The sequence below is a fragment of the Carettochelys insculpta genome, chromosome 5, assembly GCF_033958435.1.
Source record: "Carettochelys insculpta isolate YL-2023 chromosome 5, ASM3395843v1, whole genome shotgun sequence".
Lineage (NCBI taxonomy): Eukaryota > Metazoa > Chordata > Testudines > Carettochelyidae > Carettochelys > Carettochelys insculpta.
In genome coordinates, this window is record NC_134141.1 from 22,629,239 (window position 1) to 22,656,774 (window position 27,536).

Below are 27,536 nucleotides of genomic sequence, written 5' to 3' on the forward strand. Positions count from 1 at the left end.
TCCCCCTATCCAGTCCCCATAAGTTCATTCCTTATCCCCTAACCTCTCAGTTCACCTCATGACAGTTCAGCTCTCCCAGCCTCACATCTGCTTCTCCTGGGATTCTTCACATTCCTCTGTCTAGTCCTTTCTGGACCAAGGTTAGATTTGGAGGCCTCCGTATTCTGGACTCAGCGTTTGAATGTATAGGTCTCCACGTGCTATGGATAGGGTGTGAATCCATGCCCTTCTCTGGACCAGGTTTAGGTTGCAGACCTCTGACTTCCCTAGTCTAGGGCTATGATTGGTTAGGGTTGGGTCTTTGGATGATTGATAACATTAGAGATCATAGATGTCAATGGGTTAGAGTTAATGGGACCTCTAAACATCTGAGGGCCAATATTAAGGCTTGGGCCCATAGCTCTGTCTTGTCTATAGTTAGAATTTTGTGATCCTAAGCATCACTGAGTTAATGTTAAGTTTTGGGATGGTAGGCTTCTTTAGAATGTTTTAGAACAGTTAGAGTTCTTTGAATTCTTGTGTCTCAGAGATATTCTTGTGGTTAGGACTAGGCTAGAAGTGTGAAGGCTGTAGCATACTCACAATGCTATGGTTAGCATTAGTCCAGTAGTTATGCCTAAGTTAGCATTCTGGTCTGGAATACTCCCCAGGCCCTGTTTGGTCTGGCACTGTTGAGGTCACCTTGGAATTGCAAGCAAATCTCTTTGTCTTGGGTTTGGGTTGGAAGTCAGAGTCCATCTGTCCTCTCCCATCAGAAAGGGTTGGAGTTGGAGGCATCTCCAAGCTAGAATTAGGTTGGGTTCTGTATGGCTTGTGTTAGTTTTAGCTTTGGGAGCTGTATGTCTCACTGGTCTATGGTTATTGTTGGAAATGAAAAGAAATGAGAAAAAAGATGGAAAAAGAAAACAATACATGGGAGTACAATACCAAACAACTTAAGTTATTTTCACAACATTTAATTGAAAAGATAGAAAAAGACTGCTAAAGCAAGTTTGAAATCTATATTTTGTGACATTGAAATTGTTTTAATTTTTAATAATTGTTTTAATAATTTTTATTATTATTTAAATGAATTAGCTTTGCCATTAATTGCATTTACAGTAGTTCACCACATTTCAATACAATAATGCCCAAATATTTACTACTGTTTATTGGTTATGCCCTGTGTTTGTTCCTCATAGGTGATGCGGTAGAGGGTTAAAGCAATATGGAGACAAAATTGTGCATGGCTGCATCCACTAGTGTACTCTGTTCTCACAAGTTTCTTCTGTTGAAGTAATATCTGTGAAAGAGATTGGTGTGATGAGGCATCCAGTGGTACAATTTAGTCTTGTCTGTGTGTTTGTTCCTCAGAGATTTGTCCCCTCAGCTGAAGGTGGAGATATCAATAATGATTCAGAACACCTTTACTTTTGGGCAGCAGCAGACCATTCATCTATTGCAAATGCTGATGGAGTGTATGACGTACAGAGAATCTGTGAGTATTATGGATAGTTGATTTGTACTATCTTCCGTTTCATTTACTGTAAAACTATGATCTTGTTGTTTATGAAATATATTGGCCTGGGCACAGAGGTTATTGTAAGAATATTATCTTTGATCTATAGATAGCAGACCAAAGTTTGTTCTCAGTGCTGTACAGTCTGGTTGATTGGTGTTAATGGAGATTTCATAAGTGATTCCTGTCCCAAACTGACTTTTCCCAGGCCATTTAGGAGACCCAGATATTTTAGGCCAGTTAGTCCAGCATGCTTAGGCTAGGAAGCAGCTAATTCTAGCACACACAGGCTGATTGAATAGGGCTAGCTTGCAAGCCTCAGGCCTCCTGGCCCTTAAAGAGACAAGCAAGCTTTTTACACATCTCCTGCCCTCCCTGAAGCTTTGCTTAGCCTGTGGGCAAGTTCTACCATTTATAGCCATGCATCAAGCCTGGGTAGACTGTTTTCCTGGGTGGCAGGTTTCTAGCTCTTCTCTTAGTGGGCTAATTTCTGAGATGAATTGGTCTTTTTCCCAGCACACTTTCTCCATGTGGTAGATTTGGAGACAAAATTCCTCCATGTCATCTTCCAGCATCATTACTTGTAATTGCAAGCATGGTTTTCCTTTAGGTATCTCCTCTTCCCCTTTCAGAGCTAGATGTGTGGCTTTTCCCAAGACAGCCAATTTCACAGATTGGTTCTCTTTCCGAAGAGAGTTAGGTCTTCTCCTGCTCCTGCTTTATGCCTTGTACCACAACACTCACAGGAGGAGTGTCTCTTTTTCAGGTCTCTCTTTAACTTCTTCCTTTCCTGCAACTTTTTGCATGGTCTCTCTGCTATAGAGACAAGGGCCTTCCTGGGTAAGCTCTCCAGTACTGCATAGGTTCCTATCTCCACCTTGTTTGCAGTGTCCATTGCTTCTTCAGCCTCTGTGTTTACCCTGTTGTCATCACAGTGTTCTTCTGTGTTCACAGCCCTGAAATTTTTTGCCACAACCAAAAACTGCTGATGAAAGGCAAAAATTTGATTCTGCAGATTCCTCATTGTCTGCTCCTCTTGTGTCAGCTGCTTTTGCAAATGATTACTTTATGCCTCTGGCTGCCTTAGCTCGGTCTTGAGTATCAACTTCTGCAGCTTTTACTCCTGATCTCTGTTCCTGAGCCCCCAGTTGTCCTCTTCCTGCATTTCCTTTTCCCACATTTCAAGCTCTTATTGGGATAGAGCCTATTAATATCATCTGTCTCCCTATGTATAAAACGTATCACCACTGCAGGGAGTCACCCTCTTTCCTCTTCAAGGAGGAGATCTTCTTTTGTGCTCCACTTTTCCACACAAGAAACACACCAGAACATTTCTTCCTGGCCAGTGCTGGGGTACTGCTAGCCACTGTTGGTTTTATTGGCCCTCCAGCAGCTGCAAGAGGATTGTCAGTGTTTGCTTGAGTTGTGTTACCAGCAGGCAGGAGGATGTCTTCCACTCCTTTCCCTGTTACTAAAGAGGTTCACCCAACTCCTGCATACACTAGTTTGGCAAGCTAGATGTTCCTCCCTCAAGAAGGTGTATAGCTCTCTGTCCCATAATCATTTGGGGTGCATCTACACTGGGAACTAACTTCGACGTTAGGCACTACATCGAAGTAGCCAGCAGAGAGTTTACACACGTTTTCCCTTACTTCGAAGTTAACTTCCAAGTAGGGAGCCTAACTTTGCAGTCCTTATTCCATTCCTGGGAATGGACTAGTGCCCTACTTCGAAGTAGGGTGTGTGTAGACACTCATCTTGGAAGTTGCTTACTTGCACTTCGAAGTAAGCAACTTTGAAGTTATTTTTGTAGTGTAGACACAGCCTTGTTGATTGGGTGTCATGATTCCGTTGCTGCTTTCAAGTTGTCATCGGCCACATCTGTCCAGTAGTGCCCATGATGGAGAGCATGACACTGCAGGCATTCCCCACCTCAATTTCCCCTTACCAGGTGTGGGTTTTTTTTTCTGTCTCTCCTGGAGAGTCCTATGGCCAAACTCTCCTGCTGAATCACTCTGACTTCAGTCTTCACCTGGGATAACATAAGTCCAAACAAACAAGAGGTTCTTCTGCTCTCTTTAGGTTCTTCTTCCGCCCACGGTCCAGGCATCTGGGGGGACCTTTAGGGTATGTCTACACTGTGATTTTCATCCAAGAGTGGCCCAAACCAGCTGACTCAGACTTGGAGGTGTTTAATTATGGTTTTGACATTTTGGCTGGAGCCCTGTGATAGGTGAGGGTCCTAGAGCTTGGACTCTGGCTCAAGCCCACCTATCTACAAGTAAATAGCCCCTTAGCCCGAGCCCTGTGGGCACATGTCAGCTGGCATGGGCCCGTCATGTGTTTTAATTTCAGCGTAGACATACCCTGAGTGTGTCTTCTCTGGGAGGAAGTGTTGACTCCCAGGCTGTTTCTCCTACTTCAGGGCTTTCCACATGAGTCAACTTATTCACCATGGTTCCTCTGTCAAACTGAGTTTTCTCAGCCCTTTAATGAGGTCCACGTGCTTTAGGCCAGGGGTCTGCAACCAAAATAGCGAGAAGAACCATTTTTTTTTCAAATTGAGTTACAAAATCAGTAGTGGTGGCAGAGCCACAGCTGATACTTTAAAGAGCCACGTTTGGCTCCGGAGTCGCACGTTGCTGATACCTGCTTTAGGCTGTCACTTGACTCCAGTTAGTTAAGCCACCTTAGGTTATCCTAAGAGTCATCCGCCTTAGGTTGGATGGCAGCTAATTCTGGAGCAAGAGTTGCTGATTCCATAGGGCTGGCTGCCCTCAGCACTCAGGCCACCATATTATAGGGTTTCAAGATCTTCCATTGCATGAGATGTTTGTAGGTGAATCTTAATGTCTCAGCCTTACAGGTCAGCCAGAAAGCGTGAGATTCAGCGTTACATGGTTAGATAGATGAAGACTTGCACATAGATTTCCTTGCATTAAAAGTCTGTGTTTATATCTGTAATTAGACTTGAGTGCAGGGAGTATAGATGTTAAGGGTCAGGCTGCGTTCTGAGCTCCTGACATGAATGTGCAGAATGCAGCCTGAACATTTGCACTACAATGAAGCAGCTCTGTGAGCCCAAGTCACCTGGTGCTGGCTAGCCGTAGATTTTTAATTGCACAGTAGACATACCCTAAATGGTACATTTTCATTGTGATGCACTAGGAGGTACATTCATGTATAGATCCTTTTGTTACTGGTGCTGTATGTTATGTGCAGTGAAGTAAATTGCACAAAGTAAAGAATGAACCCCCATATGTTTCTCTGGAAGGGCTTTTCCACCTTTCCATCCCAATAACGTGCTTTTGCAACACTGACAGATAACCATATTTGATGCAGAGTCAGAAGAGCAACAGGACGTTGATTTGGCAATCCTGACAGCACTGCTGAAAGGTACTTATCTAACAATACTTCTGGTTGCCTACGATTTACAGATTCATTGACATGCCCTTTCAAAGAAAGGAGGGAAAACAACCTAATGTATGAAAGTTAATGGAGAATTTTACCGTTTTCTAGGTACCAATATTTCTGCATCAGATCAGCTAAATTTGGCAATGGCATGGAATAGACTGGACATTGCCAAGAAACATATTTTGGGTAGTGGTCAAGACTGGAAGGTACCTTTCCATTTTATTTTCCAGCATGTTTGTTTTTCAAAATGAAGCTTTTTAATTCTTCTTGGATTTTCACCATGGCTTTGCATTTGTCAAACTCTGTCCAATGAGCAATCTGTAAACTGAGGTCAGATACCTATCTGGGAGTGTAAGCATTTGAAAATGCAAAGTTTTCTTAGGGGGCATGGAATGCTCAAATGAAGCTTTGTTCTTAACTTCTGTTTAGGTTTCTGATGTCCATTGATTTCAGTAGAGGTTATAAATCTCACTCTTTTTGAACACCCAGCCCTCAGACTCTATAGTGAGGAGTCAAGTATATCCCTTTCTGCTGTACTCCTTCCTAGGGAGTCCCTTCCCATGTGTTCCTTTTTTAAAATTCTCCCTCACTAGGACTGCTCTTTCTGATAGTTCTGTATTAGGATTTAGTGGGTTTTGTCCCAGTCTTGGTCCTACAACCTCCTAACTGTCAAAAACATCAAAGAGAAAACTTATTAAATTAAGATAGGGCTTACCAAAGGCCATCCCCATCTCCAACTCAGAGCTCTGGTAGGTGCCAGTTTTTACAAACAAGTTTGATGGTATTAATACAATTTTTTAGCTTCTTACACAGGTGATTTGTTTTTTTGCAAACAATGTGTTTCTGCTTACAGATGCAAAACTTTCAACATAAACAGTTCTAGTAGGATCAGGAATAGTCCTATAGCTTCTCTTCATTTTTTCCCTAGCTATTTTCGGTGTCTCTCAAAGCTCTTTGTTTTCTACTTATATGAAAATGGTGCCCTTTACAGGGACATTGTCGAGGCTGGTACACTCAGACCAAACTAACACTACCCCCCGCCCAAACAAATGCTTATATGATCTTAAAAGTATGAATAGCCTAACATAAATTATTGACCTATAATAGCACATCTTTGTAAGCTAATGTCATAAATGAATGCCTGTTAAAGGTTAAACCCAAAGACAGCGGGTTCTCTGTTGGCAAACAGCCAGGTGAACCAATGGGAAGAGAGAGGGATCTTTTGAATGGAAGCAGTTACCTGCTGAGGAGTCTTTCTTTTGCGTGGCTGGAGGAGAGAGACACAGAGATGTTTTATGCCTGAGTAGGGCTTAAGGAATTCACTAAATACAATGCCACAAGGAGATGTGGGCATACAGATACGTAAGTAGAAAGGAAATGTTTAGTCAGACACAATCAGGTTATATTTTATTTTAGCTTTGGCGCAGGACTTCTCAGGACGGCTGATGTACTCCTTCGCCCTCCCCTCCTGCCCACTGTAGCTTCTAAACTGAATTCCGAGGGAAGTAACTCTCTGTGCTTTAACCTATTTTTTTAAGTTGCTCTGTAACACGTAGCAACCAAGTTTGTTTTAGAACTCTTTGTTTTGTTAATACATTATCTTTTTTGTTGAAAGGCATTGATTCAATTCCTGTGTCCTCGAGAAGGGTCTGTGTATATGCATGTCAGCTCTCAGATTGCAGCTTAATTTCTCCCTCTTTTTTCAACCCTAAGGAAGGGTTAAGAGCTTGGGGTTACCCCGCAGGGAGACCTCCCAAGTGTGTCTTCCTGGGTTTTATAAAGGGATTTTCTCACTTGGGTGGTGGCAGCTACCTCCCAGGCTCAGGCAGTCTGTGACCTTGGGAAGCTTTTAAGCAGAAGCCTAAAGGGGCAGGGAAGTTTTGAGGTCTCCTGCAGGCCGTCACCTTTTGCAGCCAGGGTGGGGATCACCTTGGCAGCTAACAAAGACGATAAACTGTTTAATTAAGAATATATATTTTATTTTCAAACCATTATACTATTATTTGTAAATAGAGTACAAACATAACCCTCCATCCTCTGCAACTTAAAAGCCACATTCAATTTTATTTACATCTTGTTGAAGCAATCATTGTACATTTCAGTGTTGGGATTGCTTAGTCAAGTGTTTTTAGATCTGCTGGCATGCTTTAATTTCATTGAAATGCATTTTTGGCTGCAATCCATGGTGAAATCCTAACCCCGCTGAAGGTAATGGTTAAACTTCCACTGAATTCACTCATTGCTTTTAGGAGTTAGGAAATTCATTGTTACAGACTCCAAGAAGCTACATGTTTTTATTTAATTGTTCTTTTTCTATTTGCTACTTTATTCAATCTATATTTGGTCATGACAGATTTTCTTTTTTGTTAAAATAATTAGCAACTTAATAATATGCATCAGGAGAGTAGGAGAAGATACGGTAAATTGTATTATTCAATGTTTACACTGAAGACATGTTACCTATTAGTATATCCTTATCAAACCAACGTCTTTATCGTGCTTTCAAATCAAATGAGACAAAGTCCTTAATCTCTGACTCATTTTATGGACCCTAGTTATATTAAAATGCTCTTACACACAAAAATACTAATAGTGGTGATTAGTATACTGTTGTCTGCAGTATCTACAACTGGTTCTTTTACACTGACACCTGATTAAACATAACTGCTTATAATATATAGGACTGCACACTAAGCAAACTTATGCTTTTGGCTGCTTCTGACTTGGGTGGGACCAGTAACTGCTAGCACAGATGATGACTGTCCTGTGTTCTCAGTGATCTTCCTGCTGGTGCCCAGGCAGAATGGAGCAGTAAATCTCCTGGTTTGAAGAGGGGCCCAAAAGATGGATTCAGGAAGGGAAAGGAGAAGAGACTGGGACAAGGAGTCCAGTGAGAGTGGGCCTGGGGTTTTGGGGGGGGAAGTGAGGTGGGGTTACTGAATGCCAGCTGAGGAAGATTGGATCTGGGGGAATAAGGAGACTGGGATCCTGTGTGAGTGGGGACAGGGAGAACAGAAGAGGGTGGGAACAAATCTGGCCAGGAGCCATTGTCCAGGCAACAACTGGGACTGACTGACTAAGGGACAAAGGCGTCGTGGAGAGTCAAAACTTGGGCTGGAAGTTGAGGGAGCTCAGAATGTGATACAGGAACTGAGATAGACAAAGAGATTGTGATGAGAAGCCTGAGGAGTAGAGAGTAGGACTGGATAACCAAGGAGAATGGGACTTGGATGTGGAAGCCAGTCTGGGAGGAAACAGGACAGGTACAGGAACAGACTGGAGGAGATGGAGTACAGTGCAAGCTCTATTATTTGATATCCTCAAGGAATGGGGGTTGCTGGATAATAAAATGTGCCAGATATTTGAGCTGTGGTAGCCAAAGCCACTCTGCTACCCCAGCTGGGCAGCATGCAGTTGGCCCTGATCCACCGGTCCTGGCTGGGTAGCCACCCCAGCCGGGCATGCCAGTTAACCAAGTGTGCTGGTTAGTTGAGTGCTGGATAACACAGCATTTACTGTATTAGGGGTCAAGCCTGGGTCTGTCCTACAAAAGCTCATCTTCAAATAAATTATTTTGTCAGTCTTTAAAGTGTCTCCGGACTGCTTTTTTGTTTTGTGGAGATACAGACTAAGATGGCTACTTCTCGGTGACTAAACTTGGGAATAGTAACAGAGGTAACCATGTTAGTCTGTACTCCAACAAAACAAAACAGCAGAAATGTAGCACTTTAAAGACTAACAAAATGATTTATTCGGTGATGAGCTTTTATGGGACAGAGCCACTTCATCAGTTCAATCTCATTTCCAATACAGATTGACATTTGTAAGTAGAAGTCTGATGCTCTACCGACTGAGGACCCAAAAAAATTTCAGTAAAACTTGGGAATGTTAAAATGAAATACACTATTCTACCACAAGGTGGCACAGTGCATAAAATACCTTGTTTAAACAAATCTGTCAGATCTGTCAGAGCATGAATGAATCTTGTGATGAACATATCTGGTGTGTACAAGAAAGCTGTGTAACCAGTCCATGACAGGGGAACAAGCAGAAGGATTGGTGCAAATTAGAGTACGTTCCTTTCCAGAGGCTGGAATGGAACCCAAGATTCCTGAGTTTCAGATTTCCTCTGTTTTCAGCTGACTCATGTGGAAACAACTGGCACAGTGGAGCCCACACAGAAGAACAACTTATTATTGCTGTTGTGCAGTGCACAGAAGTGGCAGAGGTCTGTTGATGACCCTTATTGATCACATTCTCGTTCTACAGGATGGAATTTTAGATCCCACCCCCCAGTTTGCTTTCTAAAAACCTGGAAATTTCACACAAATACCTTTTTTAAAAAGAATGTTAAAGTTGCAAAGTCAGGCACTTAAAAGACAGGATATGTCAGAATTACAGTTGTCTATGCAACTTTTTGCTGATGTGTTATGATATAGTCTTTAATTACATGCTCACTTACTATTTTTTCCCACAATCCTCTTCCTCATTCACTGCATAGGATAGACTTGCTCTGCAGGTTGGCTGGTTAAGGAGATTATAGTCTGTAGAATCTCTGTTCCATTTGTTGTAGAAGTTGAAAGGTGTTTTGTGAATGATATCAAGGACTGCAGGAAGAGAAAGGGTGATCTCATGGTTAAGACAGTTGAATGCTGCCTTGAAGAAATAGCGTTTATACTTTCCTCTGCCAAATGATTTTCTATGTGAAGCTAGTTAAGTCATTTAAGCCAAACTTTTCACAAATGGTCACTCATTGTAGTCTGAGCTTGTGCAATTCTATGCCCATGTTAATAGCAGAAAGGTAAGAGAGCAGTCAGTTGAACTGTAAGAATCTACAGAATCATAATTTTAGTCGTGTTGTCCTCTGCAGTAAGGCTGGGAGGACTTGCTGCCCTCTGAGCTCAAGGTCCTCTGGTTGCTGAAAATTTTGGTACTACAATGTTGTTGGAAATGCATCAAATTCTGTACCACTTGAAAGCCTTTTCCCCTGAGAATACAGTGGAACCACATATGACTATTTTGTATATATACAGTCCAGCAAATGTTTAAAAGTCAACATTTTGTTAAATTGTATGTTGACACAGGCATGTCAAACATGTGGCTTTCATAGTGTTAATTTGTGGCCCTGGACTGACAATACTGTGTTATCAGTTAATGCTCAGAACATGGTACCTGATTCGTGTTTTCAGTATTGTGGATTGCGATAAATGGAAGAAGTGCTTCAATTTATTTTTAGCATCAGGAAAAAAGCAGGAGTTTGGTGGTAATGATCATCAGCTTTGCTTATTATGCCAAAAGAGTTGTAATGAGGCACTGTTTAGGATTTGAGTGTACAGCCAGAAATTACTGGAATTCATCTGCGAATAGCACACGTAGAGCTACATAACACACTTAATTACAATCCCACACTAATTTATTACAAAATCCCTTTTTCCCCCACTTTGGCCATGATCAGTTTTAGGCATCAATGGGGAGACAAGTATTACTAACTAGTAGCTACACCTTTGGATACTACTACTGTGGAGGACCTGGTTAAACACAACACTCAGTGGCACCTTTATAAGCTACAAGAAGTGCACTCAAAATTTGAATTTGGCAAGGTTAGAGAGGAAGCACATTGAGAAACAGGAAAAAAGCTGAAGGTGGGAGGAATTTCAGAAAGTGAACTGGGTTGTTAAAAGATTGTCACTTCCCATCTGTGTACATGATTCATTTGAAGTGCTGGAACATAAAAACAGATGAATGAAAGTAATTGAAGGCAGGTGGGAATAATACAACATCCAAATGCTCTTTCCTTTTCTTTTCTTTTTTTTTTGAGAAGGCCTGAAGTCCACTGAGTTTTCCACGCCACATTGTCACTGGGATGACTTTCCCATGATTGACCGAGTACCATCTAGCATCATTAGGTACTGTTAAACGCCAAGCAGGGGCCATTTTAAAGCCACTGAATGAACTTACTCTCAGTGGCAATCCACTTGTGTATAACAGACTAGAGCTCATGGGTATGAAGAAAGCAGTTTTCAGTGGTAAGGTAGTGTAATGGATACTTTGGGTCATGACTTGCACAAAGCCATTGCATTTGAAAGGTTCCATCAGTCTATGGCTTCTGAAGACAGAAAGTATTGATAACATGACTAGTGCCATATGCTAGCAATGGCTTTTCAGGATAACAGCCATAAAAGGTATGGGTGATGTACAAGCTCTTGCCACTAACAAAGGGTGCACTTATATCTGCTATCAAGAGGGAAGATTATCAAGCAGTGAAAAAGTCCAAGACGACTAAGTGGTCTCGTCCCTTATTGGTCTTGGAGGAAGGTCTGGTCACTCTAGTTATGTGTGAAATAACATGCACAACCAAATCAGCTAATAAAATGCTCCTGTGCAATGATCAGATTCTCACCACCCTGCGAATATTTGTCCTGTTCCCTGCCTTGGGCAAAGGTGTATGAGTGCTGAAAGTCTGGGGATTAGTAGGACCATGTGTTTGATTGTGATGAAGACTATGATAAATAAATGGTGTCAGGATCCTTAGGATTCCTTAAGATTACCAAAGATCAATTTTTTTTTGTGTAAACAGTGGATATCCCTGTTAAAGTAGAATTAAAATATTTTTAAATATCATCTTAAATATATTCTCTACATAGGTGTTCTAAGTTAGTCATATATGTTACCATTCTATTTGTGGGGAAAGGCACTTTTAAATGGCACCCAAAATTTTAGCCCATTGGAGAACCTGGCACTGGGGTGGATGGGCAGTTGTCTCGCCTGCCACACTGCACCATTAACATTGATTCTGTATATTTTTGCATCTCAAGTGACATGTCTCTTATTCTCCTGTCACTAGTTCGTCCAAGGAGTGAGATTTCACTGCCTTATGCTCCCAGACTATTGTGTGTTCCTCATTTCCCAGGTCTCTGATGAGACACCTTAAAGTCTGCATTGAAGAAGAGTGGCGGTCTCACAATGGCTGAAGTCAATGAGAGCTGTGCTTTGAATAGTGCTAGGCATGCATCCAGAAAGGGACTTGGGCATTCAGTATTGCAATGCCTAACTTGCCAGTAAAATCAGTGGAATCCATAAAGCCTGAATTAAGCATTTAAGCTCCAGGTACAATGAATGGGATCCATTCAGAATGGGATCCAGAATACTTAGAATGATGGGCGGCTTCCTTCCTGAACTAACCGATAAGAAATGCTAATTAGATGAGCATGTCCAATACCCCACCTCTCTCTTGGAATTAGGAGCTTATCTCTGTTTGGAATCCTCAGTTGGGAGTACTCTCCTGGCACAAGTAACTGGTGAGGAGGTTTGTGGGTGAGGGGAGGCACTGGCCATGTACCCCCCTCAGCCCGGAGAAGGGCCAGAACAAACCATCCCCTCCCTGACCTTGTCCTCCCCTCCCCTGCTCTGCCAGTGCCCATGTCTTCCTCCAGAAACACCACTGGAGTTTTACACAGATGCATCTTCTAATATACTTTTACTTTGTATGGTACACAAGAAATGCAAGGCTGGAACATTGAGGCAGAGATCGTTAATTCCTGTGCAGCTTTGTTTTATTTAACTCAGAAGGGTTTCCCCACCCCCCCGGCCTCATTCTTTTCTTTTCGTTCTCTTCTCCCTCACCCTTTGAAGGTTGGCTCCCTGGAACAGGCAATGTTGGATGCTCTGGTGATGGACCGAGTGGATTTTGTAAAGTTGCTGATAGAGCATGGAGTGAATCTGCACCGCTTTCTTACGATAGCCCGACTGGAAGAACTCTACAATACAGTGAGTGCCCGAAAGCCCCATTGGAAAATACCTACGTAGTTACCTAGATGTACAGACAGACTAGCTAGAAATGGCAGAAATGGGGAGCCTGATACCTTGTTGATTTGTAACTTTTATAGTCACATCAGTGTAAAGTGGGTGTAAATGCTACCATTTATATTGCAGTCTGTGAGACATAGTGTTACACCATCACTGTGCTGGTGTAAATATCTAAAGGGAGAACAAACTAACTCTCAGTTCCTGATCTGTTTGAAAGAAGTGAACGTCATTATTAACTAATGCTGAATTCAGAAGCACAACCATTTTGAAAATTTGGCTCATAGGACCTGGTTCTCTGTTGTCCTACACTTTGTATAGCCAGGTAGCCAGGCAAAGTTGGTATATAAAGCTGCCAGAATAGGGTATAAGTGACCATAGAAGGTGCAAAACTGTAAGTATCACTGATATATGTCTCCTCTCCTGCACCACTGTCGTCTTGCTGCATGGGGTCCATAAACATGTTTGAAGCAGCATCTCCCCGAAATAACAACTGGTTTAATGCTTCCTAGGCCAAGAGTATATTTTGCGACTACCAGATGGAGAATATTTTTTTCCAAAATAGCAAGAAACTGGCCCACTTGAGTGAAATTTTCATTTGTATTTGAAATTCTATTTTACAAAAGTGTTAATGCTTGAGCTGATCCAAAACTGGTGAACAAGTCCAAAATATATTATTTGTTCCAGCATTTCAATGGAAAAAAATGAGGGGGAAGAAAGAGTCTCTTCCAATAAATTCTGATCTGAAAAAAATGTAAATATAAAAAATCTAACATAAAGGCTGCGTCTACACGTGCATGCTACTTCGAAGTAGCGGCAGTAACTTCGAAATAGCGCCCGTCACGTCTACACGTGTTGGGCGCTATTTCGAAGTTGAAATCGACGTTAGGCGGCGAGACGTCGAAGTCGCTAACCCCATGAGCGGATGGGAATAGCGCCCTACTTCGACGTTCAACATCGAAGTAGGGACGTGTAGACGATCCGCGTCCCGCAACATCGAAATAGCGGGGTCCTCCATGGCGGCCATCAGCTGGGGGGTTGAGAGATACTCTCTCTCCAGCCCTTGCGGGGCTCTGTGGTCACCGTGGGCAGCAGCCCTTAGCCCAGGGCTTCTGGCTGCTGCTGCTGCAGCTGGGGGTCCGTGCTGCATATACAGGGTCTGCAACTCGTTGTTGGCTCTGTGTATCTTGCACTGTTTAATGAAAGTGTGTCTGGGAGGGGCCCTTTAAGGGAGCGACTTGCTGTTGAGTCCGCCCCGTGACCCTGTCTGCAGCTGTGCCTGGCTCCCTTATTTCGATGTGTGCTACTTTGGCGTGTAGACGTTCCCTCGCTGTGCCTATTTCGATGTTGGGCTGAGCAACGTCGAAGTTGAACATCGACGTTGCCAGCCCTGGAGGACGTGTAGACGTTATTCATCGAAATAGCCTATTTCGATGTCGCAACATCGAAATAAGCTATTTCGAAGTTGGGTGCACGTGTAGACGTAGCCAAAATCAGGGAATTGAGAACAAATTGTATTTTCTTCATTTTTGAAGTAAAACCATTGTTATATGGAAAATTTTAAATGAAAAATTTTGATTAGCTGTGCTAATGATGTTAAAATTCTGGGTCAGGTGATAATTGTTTCTATGGGTCAGTCTTCCTCTTCTGGACAGCATGCTTCAAACTGATTTTAGATTTTCTAATCTGTGCTACTGTGTATTCTGCATATTAAAATTGTCATACAGGTAACACAGGAGGCATTTTAGTTTCTTCTTAGGAGAGGCCCAGGACTGTGATAATGGGGTGCAGATTTAGATTGAAAGGCATTTGTAGAACTGCACAGGAGATTTGAATCAAACTTGATTATCCTGGGGATCTCTCAACATCTCTTTCAAAGATTTCAAAATTAACACATAAATGTGCACGTTTGTTTAATTTCTTTTTCTTTTGATTAATATCCCAGAAACAAGGAACAACAAATCTACTTCTGCATCATCTTGTTCGAGATGTAAAACAGGTAATCTAAACTTGAATGTCTTGGAAAGCATAGAATTCATCAAGTCCAGTCCCCTGCATTCATGGCAGGACCAATCATACAAAGTTTAATTTAATATACTGGGGTCTAGTGACACAGATTGCTCTTAGATGGTATTGTAGACATTTTAGAATTAGAAATTACTGTTTAGTTATTATATTTTAATATCTACTAAATAAATTGCCTCTAGTCCATTAATTCCACCAAACCAATTGGTCTGGCATGCTACTGTGGAGTGCTCTCCAGAGGTCGGTACCTTAATGTAACAGTTTGCACTCACAACAGTTCAGACTCCCCTTATCTTAAATTACAAAAATAACATTATTAAATAGCATCAGTAATTTAGGGAACTATTGCAGTAATTCATCCACAGTTCATTCTTTAAGCATTTTTTTTCAGTCAAAAGGTTTGCCTTGTTCAACAGTGACAGTAAAACACTTTCACAGGATGCAAAATATTTCTATATACTGAGGTGTCTAGAACAGAAAGTGGCAGTGAATAATTACTAATTAGCAACTGCCTTGAAACAGATTTGGTCTGTTTCAAAATTTTGTTATCCGTCTTGTGACGTTGCTAACACAGAAAGGGGGAGAAGCGCTTTTTTTTTTTTTTTTTTCTTTTAATCGGATGTGAAGGGCAAGAGATGGCCAGATTTAAGACTGGACCTAGTGTAACCCACACACATAAGCATGTGGTTCACTGTCCCATGTAGTGGCACCTAACCCACTTACAGAGACAAAGAATAAGTCTCCTCTACAGCTTTCGCTGAGAGCTAGTTGGCTTTTAACTCAAACTGCATAGGCTCCTGCATTAAGCTCCAGAGAGCCCGGGTTTGAGTCCGCCAGTCGATGGTTACGCTAGGATAAAATAAATTCTTCTGATGACCTATTTGCATCTACACTAAAAATTAGGTTGGATTAAGAAACGTGCTCAATTTAGCCCTTAGGCTGATGGGATTTTAAGTGTAGAGCAGGCCTACAAGATTACCTCTTTTAAGTAAGCTATTTTAATTAATCCAACAAGAAGTCCTGTAGCACCTTATAGACTAACAGAGATTTTGGAGCCTAAGCTTTCGTGGGCAAAGACCTGCTTCATCAGTTGCATGCATCATTCACTCATGCATCTGACGAAGCTGGTCTTTGCCCATGTTAGTCTATAAGGTGCCACAGGACTTACTGTTGTTTTTGAAGGTAAAGATTAACTTGGCTACCCCTCTGATAATTAATCCAGTGAGTGGCTCACTTCAGATCTGTTTTCACTTCTGGGTTTTACTTATCTGAGGCCTTATGGATTTGATTGTGTTGGGGAGTTTGTTTTAACATGTCCCCCTTCTGATTGTTACAGTGCAGTTTGGTCTTGCGTGTGTTTGAACTATACCACAAAATGTTGTTGTAATATACTTTAGAGTGTAGCAGATGGTAGATGACATTTACCAATTCTGGTACAGCACGTGTTGCCAGGTATTTCATTATCTTACTCTTATAGCAGCTTTATATGCCTGAAGAATCTATGCATTCCCCATCAGACTTAGGAGGTTTATGCCACAAGGGCTGTGTCTACACGTGCCCCAAACTTCGAAATGGCCATGCAAATGGCCATTTCGAAGTTTACTAATGAAGCGCTGAAATGCATATTCAGCGCTTCGTTAGCATGCGGGCGGCAGCCGCGCTTCGAAATTGACGCTCCGTGCCGCCGCGCGGCGCGTCCAGACGGGACTCCTTTTCGAAAGGATGCTGCCTACTTCGAAGTCCCCTTATTCCCATGAGCTCATGGGAATAAGGGGACTTCGAAGTAGGAGGCGTCCTTTCGAAAAGGAGCCCGGTCTGGACGCGCCGCGCGGCGGCACGGAGCGTCAATTTCGAAGCGCGGCTGCCGCCCGCATGCTAACGAAGCGCTGAATATGCATTTCAGCGCTTCATTAGTAAACTTCGAAATGGCCATTTGCATGGCCATTTCGAAATTTGGGGCACGTGTAGACACAGCCAAGATTTCACAACTCACTTTATGCTAGCCGAGCCTGGCAGTCTGTAGAAGTTTGACAGAAGTGACCACGACTTTGGGCGGTCTGGCCTGGAGATCAGTGCATTGCTCAGAAAGCAGATGCCAATGAGCAGGTCTGGAGTCAGCTGCCAGGTGCCAGAACTGAAAGTTAGGGCCCGAGTCTGACAGAAAACAGGAGGTGAAGCTAAGGGCCAGCACTGAGATGGAAATCAAAGATCTATAGCCTAGGATTGGAACTGGAGCACTCAGAAACCAGGGTGATAGAATTCAGGGACTGGAATAGGGCTGAGGGCAGGAGCTGAGAACAGGACATGTTGAGATCAGGCATTAGGAACAAGGCCAAGAGTAAAGTAAGGGGTGATGGCAGGCTCCACAGTAGCTTCAAGACAGAATAAACCTTGTACACAAACAAATACATCTGTCTCTGGATTAAATAGTATACCTGACCCAATCAGGGACACTGGAGCTCCTCCAGTCAGCTCCTTCTGGGTGGCATCTTTATGTGAGAGTAAAGCTAGAGCCATCAGTTGGTGGTATAAATGCAGCAGCGGCCTACTAGCTGGGATCAGGATTCATGGACCTCACACTGGGTGCACGGATTGCTGTATAAAATGGCATTAGAAAAAGTTGTAAATGTTTGTTTTACAGAGCGCCCTTCCTGTGGACTATAAGATATCATTGATTGATATCGGGCTGGTGATAGAGTATCTGATTGGGGGAGCTTATCGGAGCTGCTACACACGGAAACATTTCAGAGTTCTGTACAACAGCCTTTACAGAAAACGCAAGGTAACGTCAATGAAACAGCTATTTGGAAAGGTCTGGGTAATAAGAATCATACTGCTTTTCACTGAGTATGGTTTTAGTATGAACCTCTCTAATCTGAACTTCCCTAGTTCTGCAGCATCATTGGGTACTCTGGGGCTGGTGCACTTATGGGGGAAAACAGCAGATGGAGACAAGGAGCGTTGCTGGGACAGGCAAGAATGGAGCCCTGGCAGTCCAAGCAGGAGAGCCCCAGCAGCTGGTGGCCAGAGCAGTGGAGCCACAGTGCCCTGGTTGCTGGCATAAGGGAGCCCTGGAGGCTGGCTGCTGGGAGTGAAGCTGGGCTGACTCCCAGGAGCAGAGGGGCTGGCACTGACCTTCTCTGGTTTTGCATATTCCCTGATTCAGGGCCACTCAGGTCCTGAGGATTCTAGACCAGGGAGATTCAACCTGTGTTACTCTGCCTACATAAAAGGAGATCTCCTGACTAAGAAATTGCCTTTTTTCATACTCAGTTCCCAGAGTAGAACATTAAGTACAGCACTTCCATAAGCCAAATTCACAACGTATTGCTGTCAGAATTAATGGAAAAGTTCAAACTGGTATGAGGCAATAACAGGTTAAAACTCCCAAATCCAGCATCCTCTCATCTGGCAACATCTATCTTCCAGCAGGACTAGAGAGTCCCAGGCCTGCGAGGAGCATGGGCTAGCCAGACCAGTGACGGGAGCCCAGGGCAGGGCAGCCACAGCTAGTCTGGTGGGTAGGGTGGTGGGAAGCAGCCAGGGAGCCTGGGCCAGGAGCAGCAGCAGGGAGCAGTGGCCTGGGGTGGTAAGCTGGCAGCCCAGGCTCACGGTGTCTCATGTAGGGACTGGGCAGGAAGCCCCTGCATGGGGAGTGGTGGCTCATCTCCAGGACAAAGCTATGGCCCCTGGAAGCTGGGGCTGGGGCCAGACAGGAAACTGCAGCTTGCAGAGACTGGGGAGGGGCATCTGGGGCTGAGAGCTGCTAACTGGGGAGACTGCAGGGTGTGGGCAGAGAGAGGGGGTTGGCTAGTCGTGGTGACAGCAGGGAGGTCAGCCCAGGAGCAGCGGCTGAGGATTGAGGCAGGGGCAGAATTGACCACCCTGGTCTGGCAAAATCCCTCTTGTACTGCTCAGGTCCCAGTAGTGCTGGAAGAGGGAGGCTGAGCTGTAGGGGAAAACTAAACAATACAGTTAAAGAATTTACTGTGATATATAATCAAAAATATTGGAAATTCTGGTTGAATATGAAACATCAATTTTCTGCACCCAAAGCGCTCATCAAATTTCTAAAGTATAATACAGTCGAGTAGGATCAGCTCTTAAAAAAAAAACCAAAAAACAAAATAGCAGGAGCAGCAAGAATTGGTATTGACAATTTAGCAAGTGCTCAACTTCCCTTGGAAGTAATATTGAATGAACTCCCCAAAGATAATTTTTGTTGTATCTCCCTGGTCTGGCGCTCTTGGGACATGACCGGTCCTGAATCAGAGAATCTGCTGGAACAGAAGAGGTCAATGCTGTCCCCTCTGTTGCCAACAGCTGCAGGGCTCTGGTCTGCCAGCAGTAGTGGGGTCAGCATTGACTTGAGTAGGGGGTGCTTGGGGAAGAGGCTGGTCAGCTTGACAGCCCTATAGTCAGGGGCCAGGAGCCCTGTCCCACAGGAGTGCACCGGTCCTATGGCCACCAGGCTGCGCTCTCAGCTCCTGCCACTGGCTCCTGGGGCTCCACAGCTACCCCACCTCCACCCAAGTGCCCCTCCAATCTCTGCACAGTTGATGCCGGCCCTTCTGCTGCCTTTGGTTGTGGGGCCCACTCTGGTGACAGCAGACAGGCTGGCATTGACTGAGATGGGACGGGGGGCGCGCAGAGGGGAGTCAGGTGGATGTGGAGACCCAGGAGCATAGGCCTGTGGGAGTGCACCAAGCTCCATGGGAGTTGTACTGCGCTCCTTGCCCCCACTGCTGCCTCGGGTCTGTGCTCCTGGCTTGGGCCACGCAGCTCTGCAGAGACAGTGTCGTTCCCTGAGCACCCTCTGCCCCTGCTCTTCCTCCCAGAGATTGAGTGCTGCAGATGAGCTATTTGAGGCACTCCGGCAGTTATGGAAGGGTGGGGAAGGAGCTACTGAGCGTGGGGCCCAGTTTTTCCCCATGAATGTTCCAGCCAGAGTAGCTGGCCCCTAGGCTAGGTTGGGGAGCAAGGCAGTGCCACACTCCTGGAAGGGACAGGGCTGGGAGTAGGCAGGCCTTGGCACCGCCTGGACCATGCTCCTCCCTCCCTCCAGGCTAGCCCTTAGCGCTGCCCAGAATGTGCCGTGCAGACCTCCAGTGGCCAGTTTAAGGGCTTGGCCACGTTTGAATTGCTGGGCCCCAGGGCACTTGCCTCCTTTCCCCTCCCATCAGCGGGCCTAGCTGCAGTCCAGGTGCACCTTGGGGGATGCCGGATCACTGATGGTGCTGGCTATGGAAGTTCAGACCATAAAAGTTGAACCTGTAGACACATTTTCAGTCAAAACGAATGTATTTAGGAGGCTCTGTCAACCTGAGGTTCTTACATACCGTATGTCACTTTTTGTTATGAGATTAGGGTTGTTAGCAGCAAGATGTCTGACCAAATTCTATATAAGCAATTTCCTCTTTTGCTTTAATTGGTTACGATACCTTTCCTGTCTATCTGAGACGATTATAGGGTGTTTGTGTACACATTTTATTATCTGTCCTATTTCATCTTATGTGTAGCTACATCAGTGATGGGTAAAGTTACCTGGGTACATTAGCATGCTCTTTTGATTTGTAAAACACTTCAGGATCTTCCTGGATTAAAGGTGTTAGGTGCATGGATTCCTCATTGAACAGCCATCTCTCAAGTCTTTCTCTACCTGAACTATGTTTGATCCCCAAATCCTTCCCTAGGCATTCAGTGGGACTATACTGGTTCTGCTGTTTAGGATGCTGGAGGGACACAGTTTTTGTTCTTTAGAAAATAAGACATGTTTTCTTAGAGCAAGGTGGGAAATAGGCTATTTTTCTGTGATGCTATAGGTTCCAAAAACTCCTCAGTAATTCTTAGGCTGGCAAGTAGGTCATCAAAGTAAATGAGGGCAAATTTCATCACTGATTTGTATTTCTCTCCTTTTTATGTTTTGTGGGATACGTTTGGAAACAGAGTGTGGTCTCCAGCTTTGCTCAGAGCCTTTCTCGTCACTCCCTTTGCCATAATAATCAGATGAGTAGCAGAGTTGAATCTGCTGAAAATACTTCGCATTCTCAGTTCATCAGAACAGCACAGCCATACAAAGACAAGGTACTGTCACTGCTTGCTTATGCTGGGACTTTGCTGGGGTAAAATAGATGGAAAAATTAGACCTGTTTCTCAAGGGAGTTATTTTAGACTTGTGAGATGCAAGCTGGATGCTTATCTTGCATAACTCTGCCTAAACACAAAAGACATCCAGGTTGTATTCTGCACAGCTCAAGAAGTTCATTACTGCTATTTTACAATACTGAGTTAAAGCTCTAGTTGTTTCAATGAAACTCATTAAACTCCAACCCCTTTTTGATAAAGGCTTTCACCCCTTGAAATGTTATGCTGCCAAAATCTCTTAATGTAAGGCACAGATAGAAAAAAAAAGTCTTATTTGGATGTAGGCATAGGAATCCAAAGCAAGGAATTCATTGCCCCAAACCTGTCAGAAAACTTTTATGTCATTGGTAATAATGATCCCTTTAAGAAAAGATCTGATCTTGTAATTTGGAAGCAGGAGGTGGAATATTTTCTCGTGAAACTATCTGTGCCAGGTACTGATGACAAAAAAAGAATCAAGTTCTCTCAGGTAACTGAGCATAAGACTAGTTTCCCCCCAGGTCAGACTGGCAGACATTCTGGAGGTTTTTCACCTTCTTCTGCAGCCTGGGGCATGGATCACTTGCTGGTATGAACAAGAGTATCTGCTGGAGTCTGTGTAACTCCAAGTCTTTTAAATCACGATTTGAGGATTTCAGTAACTCAGCCAGCCATTATTGGTTGTTTACAGGGATGGGTGGGATTCTGTGGTCTGCGATGTGCAGGTCAGACTAGATGATCGTGACCCCATCTTAAAGTCTTTGAGTCCAAGGAACTTCACTAGAATTACTAAGGGCCGATTTCTGAACCTTAGCGACAAGCAATTATTAATCAGAACACTCTCCCTGAAGCCAGCAGGAATTTCCTTCCCTAAGTTTAATGTGAAACAGCTCAGGCCAAAATATACAACTTACTGTAAATGTGATACATATATTAAAAATCAAAAAAGCTGTCAGAGCTCTCTCACTGGTATGTAATTTTGCTGGTCCATTTTCTTCCACCAGTGTGATTAGCTAGTGGAAAGTAGACTGGCCCACTACTAAAATTAGTTTAATGAAGTGAATAGGAGTGGAGGACACTCCCTGCTTTGCTGGATCAGGATCTAAAAGCTGGGTAATGGGTTCAGAATGTTGAAATCGCATTTAATCTCCACTGTTCATATTTTTTTTTATTTTTATGATACAATCAACTGCTTACATTCATAGTCTGAATGTTATCTTAGCCATTCTTCTGATGTCCATCTATATAATGGTCAAATACGAATCAAACTGCTAATGCATTGCATGAATTCAGGATGCGGCAGCCGGCTCTGATTTTTGTCTGCTCTTTTACAGGAAAAGTCAACTGCTTTTTGTAAGTCTAGGAAGAAGTCAAAAGATGAGCTCAGCTTCTTAGAGGACCATGAGTCAGCTGGCTTTGTTTACCCCTATAATGACCTCTTGGTTTGGGCGGTGTTAATGAAAAGACAGAAGATGGCAATGTTCTTCTGGCAGCATGGAGAGGAAGCTATGGTCAAGGCAGTTGTGGCTTGCAAACTCAACAGAGCAATGGCACATGAAGCCAAACAGAGCAACATGGTGGATGACACCTCAGAAGAATTGAAGAAGTACTCAGAGTAGGATTTCTCCTTCCAATACAGTTAATAAATATCTGCAGTATTTAGGACAGTTGGGCATTCTTCTTTCCAGCCACTAACCTGTATGATCCGCGGCTGCATATTCTGTGAAATCTGCAAGCAACACTTTTTGCTATTTACTCAGTTTAATATAGAAAGGAAACACACTAAGGCTTTGTCTACATGCGAATTTAAAGCAATAATATCATATAATAGCTAACAGGGTTGAAGTCTAAGGTAGACATGGACAAGTACTTTTAATACCAAGCTAAACTGGTGAAGTTAAAGCACAGACTTCTCTTTAGGCTTTAAATGACACATGTTAAGGTGATATGCCATGTCTACATAAGGCTTTTCAAATACATTAGTATATATGTGCTAATGTCCCACCTTAAATCCTACTCTAAGTAAAACCTAAGGGAGAAATGTGCTAATATCATAGCATAGAGAATCGAAAAAGTTACTTTACTGAATAGTCCAAGAAGTTTTTCTGTGTCCTTCAACTTTTAAATTGTAGTTTCATTCTTTGAATATCTGTTGAACCTTCAGTATTTAGTTGTCTGTGTCAAGATATCAGGCGGTGTACTGCTGCTCCCTTATCAGGTCATGCACCTTGAAATTTATTGATGTAATGTACTGTACTTTAAGAGCCATAATGGAGCAAATTCAGAGCTCAAGGACAAATTGTCATCTTTGGTTACGAGTAATTATAAGGCTCGGTTCACAGCAAAGTTTATTCACTGTGGCACTGAGCATCTTCAGGTCTCATTGAGAAGTGCTCAGGGTCTGGCTCAGTCTCAGGCTGCTTACGCAATTGAGGATGGTGTCTCTCTACTGTGAGGGCAAGTGCATTACTGAATGAAATACAAGGCTGATTTATATGGCCTGTGTGTAAAACTACACAATGAAGATAATTAAAGGTAAGGGACCAAGAGTGTAGAATGAAACCTCTGGTTAGTGGGAGAAACTTAGATTTATTACCTAAATTAATTTTTTTTCTCTGGGTGCAGTGCTCAGACGGTGTGAAGAGACAGGGAAGCATAGTTAATACAATTTAGTGTCTTGCCACATGTGAAAGAAGATTTTCAACTAGAGACATGACCCCATAATAATTTTTCAGTTGTGCTTTTTGTAAAATGGTGACCGATTTTACTCTTTGTTGCTCCGTCTATCCTAGTGAATTTGGGCAGCTTGCGTTAGACGTGCTGGATAATGCCTTCAAACAAAATGAGCAGATGGCCATGAAACTACTGACCTATGAGCTGAAAAACTGGAGCAATTCCACTTGCCTGAAACTGGCAGTGTCAGTGGGGCTGCGGCCCTTTGTGTCCCACACTTGCACTCAGAAGTTACTAACAGATATGTGGATGGGACGCCTGAAGATGTGCAAGAACTCCTGGTTTAAGGTAAACTCTCACACTTGTGCCTCATCTAAACCTGCAGAGGAAGCTTATGCTGAAGCATACACTCTCCTTAGTAGCTATCTGTTGTCCCGATCCAATGTTGACACCCAGGGAAGTAGCCCATTAAAGCCACCCTGCAAGCTGAATGCACTGTCTTAGACTTCTATGTTTCTCTTTTAGGTTATTCTAAGTATTCTTCTCCCTCCCACCATCTTGATGCTGGAATTTAAAAGCAAGGCAGAAATGTCTCATGTTCCACAGCTCCAGGACTTTCATCAGTTCACATGGCATCACGGTGATCAGAGCCCGTCCATCACTAAAGATGAGTTGTCTCTGGTTAGTTTGGCATCACCTTATCATTTATTATTTTCATAAAACAGGGATAACATATGGAATGGCAGTTTTCCATGGAAAGCTTTTCACCTTAAAATGTTGCAATGGTTAGAAGACTTAGATAGAAAGATCATTACCATCTCCCTTACTTGATATGAGTACGACTTCATTCTTCAATGAGCCTCACTGAAATCACTGGGTTTGTTGTAGTTCTGGTACTACTCATTGTATGTAAGTGTGGCACAATCTGATTTTTAGTAATCACCATAACTTGTGCACGTTGGTGCCCAGTGTCACAATGGGATCATGTAAATACAGGGCTGGAAGGGACCTTGAGAGGCCATTTAGTCCAGCAGCTTGCATTGTGGAAGGAACAAGTAAACCTCGAGAGGTGTTTGTCCAACTCAAGTGATGGGGATTCCACAACTTCCTATTCCAGATTTTAGGGTTACAATAATTTTCCACAGATGTACACCCCCTCCCCCACTCATCCTCTTAAGAAGATTGTGAGTCAAAGGGAATAAGGAACAGATGTGAGCTGTGGGGGAGCAGGACATATGTTCAGGTGGTTTAATTTTTTTTCAATTTCTTTCCCTAAAGCTCCTCCCAGTCTTGGGTTGAGCTTGGAAATTTTACTCACGCTGTACTACAAACTTGGGCCTGTGGTGGGAGGATGCTAGCAGTGAATTGGTGTTCCAGCACACTGGAAATGGGACAGTAAATGAAAGGTGCTGCACAGCCAACTGGTGCAGGGGTGGGCAGGATCCACAACCTACTATAAATATTGTTAATCAGTCTAACCAGGCAGCTGGCTGCAAAACAACCAACATGGCACAAATTTTCGCCTGTCCAGATTACCACTCCCCTCACTATGGCAGGGCTCAGTTGTTGGCAAGTCTGGCAAGATCTTTTTTTATCACAAAAACAATACAAGTTCCTGAAAAGCTAGGAAGGTTTGTCTAGTGGATAGGGCACTGGACTGGAGCTCAAGAGACTTGGGCTATAGCCTCAGCTTAGGCACACATGTCTTATGTGACCTTGGGCAAATCACTTAATTTGTCTTGTGTATTGTTTCCCCAGCTGTAATACTGAGGTAACATCACCCATCCTCACAGCGGTACTGTGGGAATAAAATTGTTCAGTGATTGTAAGGTGCATGATTATGGTGTTTATTTGGTGAACATGTGTACATGTTTATCTAGATAAATAAAATGTATGTATATTTATATAGCATGTGTGTGTGTATAATACACACCATTTCACACAGATCAAATGTTAGAAGAACATTGTTGAAATCAAATGCTCAAAAGGTAGGAAATACCTGTGTTGAGGTTGCCTGTGCAACTTTAATTTGATTCTCTTGTGCATACACATGACAGTACAGCCTGTCATTACATGATCTCACGCAGTCTGTCTCCTCCCACCTACTTCCTGACTCCTCATCCCACATCTCCCATTTCCTTCCCTGGCTCACAGTACAACTACCTTGGCCCAGTTCATTCCGATCTTTGTCAACCTCCTTGTACCAATCTGCTCTCTGTGCCTCTCTCTGCAAGCCTGGCTGAATCAGGGAACATCTTCCTTCATGCTGCCTCAGCCTTGCAGGGTGTGGGTAATTGACAGCAGTGCAGAGACCATTTCTTTATCAGTTTACATGCGGTGACCCAGCCCAAAGTTGCAATTATAAGAAAATCCCCTGGCTGTAGTTGTCCCGGGTAAATGGACTGACTCTTCAGGGAATTTTGTTGCAGAAATCTAGGAGGTCTTTCCTGAGCATATGCTTATAATTTTGCCAAATATAGGCAGTTTTTCACAAGCATAGTAAAACGAACATCCCTGATACAATGGTAACCTCCAGCCAAATTTCAGTTTCCTGAATCCAATAGAAGGGAGTCTTCAAAGAAAACATTACCAGATTTTTTTTATCATTGGAGATTCCCCACATCCCCTCCATAGCCTCATTTTTGAGAATGGCTGAGCCTTTTTTTTTTTTCTAGGAATTTTCCAGAATATTCCAGCCTGAAGTAGAAACCTCACATGGAAATTTTGAGCCCAAACTCTTTGTTTGGCCACGTTAAAGGCATCTGAAAAGAGGGTTTTATAATAGGAAGGTATTAAGGAAATCTTGCTGTCAGCCTTACCTGTGATAAATAGAAACAGATGAAAGTCTGGGACATTGCTTTCGCAATTAGGGCTACCATATTTGACTTTTCAAAAATAGGACACCCCGAGAGGGAATGTATCCATACGAGTATCTACCCACTCGCATTGTATTAGCGTACTTTGCATGCTATAACACGTTAATGCAAGGTGAGTTCATACATACTGATACACTCTCTCTTAAAGGTGTCCTCTTTTTTATATGGTAACCCTATTCGCAACTAATTTTCAATTTGCCCAAATGAAAGAAATTTCTCCAGAATTTCCTCAGAAACACAACAGACATGGCAATGCCAATTCTGAAATTACTCTCTGAGGCGGAAGAATGCTGGATGCACCTGTGCCCTGCACTGTCTGATGAATAAAATCAATTCAAAAGGGCTTTTGACCAATTAGATAACAGGTATGTTAAAGTGGTAAGGCCAATTCTAGTTATGGGTAGCTGGGACCCTTTCCAGACATGTAAAAGGAACAAAGTATAGTGAGTGTTATCTCACTTCAGTGAGTCAAGAAGGTTTCCTTCTGGAGAAGCACTGTTGTTAGCTTAATCATTTATCAGTTTTTCACATATGGTTGTAAATTATACTTCAGTCTGCTGAAACAAGAAATTATATCCTCTCCTGGGACAATTTTCTCTTCTTCAATTTGCCAAAGCTATTATTAAGACTTTAAGAAAATTGTATGGGCTGGGTTACACTTTGGAGCTCAGGCTTGATGAAGGGATGGTGCCTAAGTCAATAGTGTAATGCTGTTGCCAAAAAAGCAAGCATGCTTCTGGAATGTATTAGCAGGAGTGTTGCGAGCAAGACACAAGAAGTCATTCTTCCACTCTATTCAGCGCTCATTAGATCTCAGTTGGAGTATTGTGTCCAGTTCTGGGCACCACATTTCAAGAAAGGTGTGGAGAAATTGGAGAAGGTCCAGAGAAGAGCAACAAGAATAATGACAGGTCTAGAGAACATGAGCTATGAGGGAAGACTGAAAGAACTGGTCTTGTTTAGTTTAGAAAAGAGAAGACTTAGACAGGACATGATACCAGTTTTCAAATACCTCAAAGAGGGTTACAAGGAGGAGGGAAAAAATTGTTCTCCTTGGTTTCTGAGGGTAGGACAAGGAGGAGTGGACTTAAACTGCAGCAAGGGAGGTCTAGATTAGACATTAG

The 27,536-nt window shown here is 43.1% G+C and overlaps 1 protein-coding gene across 1 annotated transcript in view; it reads left to right on the forward strand.

The window, feature by feature from the left end:
• TRPM6 (transient receptor potential cation channel subfamily M member 6) overlaps nt 1–27,536 on the forward strand; it is a 106,906-nt gene that overhangs the window by 25,015 nt on the left and 54,355 nt on the right. The window contains exons 9-18 of the mRNA XM_074994068.1: nt 1,354–1,477; nt 4,822–4,894; nt 5,018–5,118; nt 12,545–12,679; nt 14,661–14,714; nt 17,382–17,522; nt 20,687–20,824; nt 22,198–22,478; nt 23,656–23,884; nt 24,062–24,217. Coding sequence (XP_074850169.1) covers nt 1,354–1,477; nt 4,822–4,894; nt 5,018–5,118; nt 12,545–12,679; nt 14,661–14,714; nt 17,382–17,522; nt 20,687–20,824; nt 22,198–22,478; nt 23,656–23,884; nt 24,062–24,217 — 1,432 coding nt within the window. The remainder of the gene's footprint in view (nt 1–1,353; nt 1,478–4,821; nt 4,895–5,017; nt 5,119–12,544; nt 12,680–14,660; nt 14,715–17,381; nt 17,523–20,686; nt 20,825–22,197; nt 22,479–23,655; nt 23,885–24,061; nt 24,218–27,536) is intronic.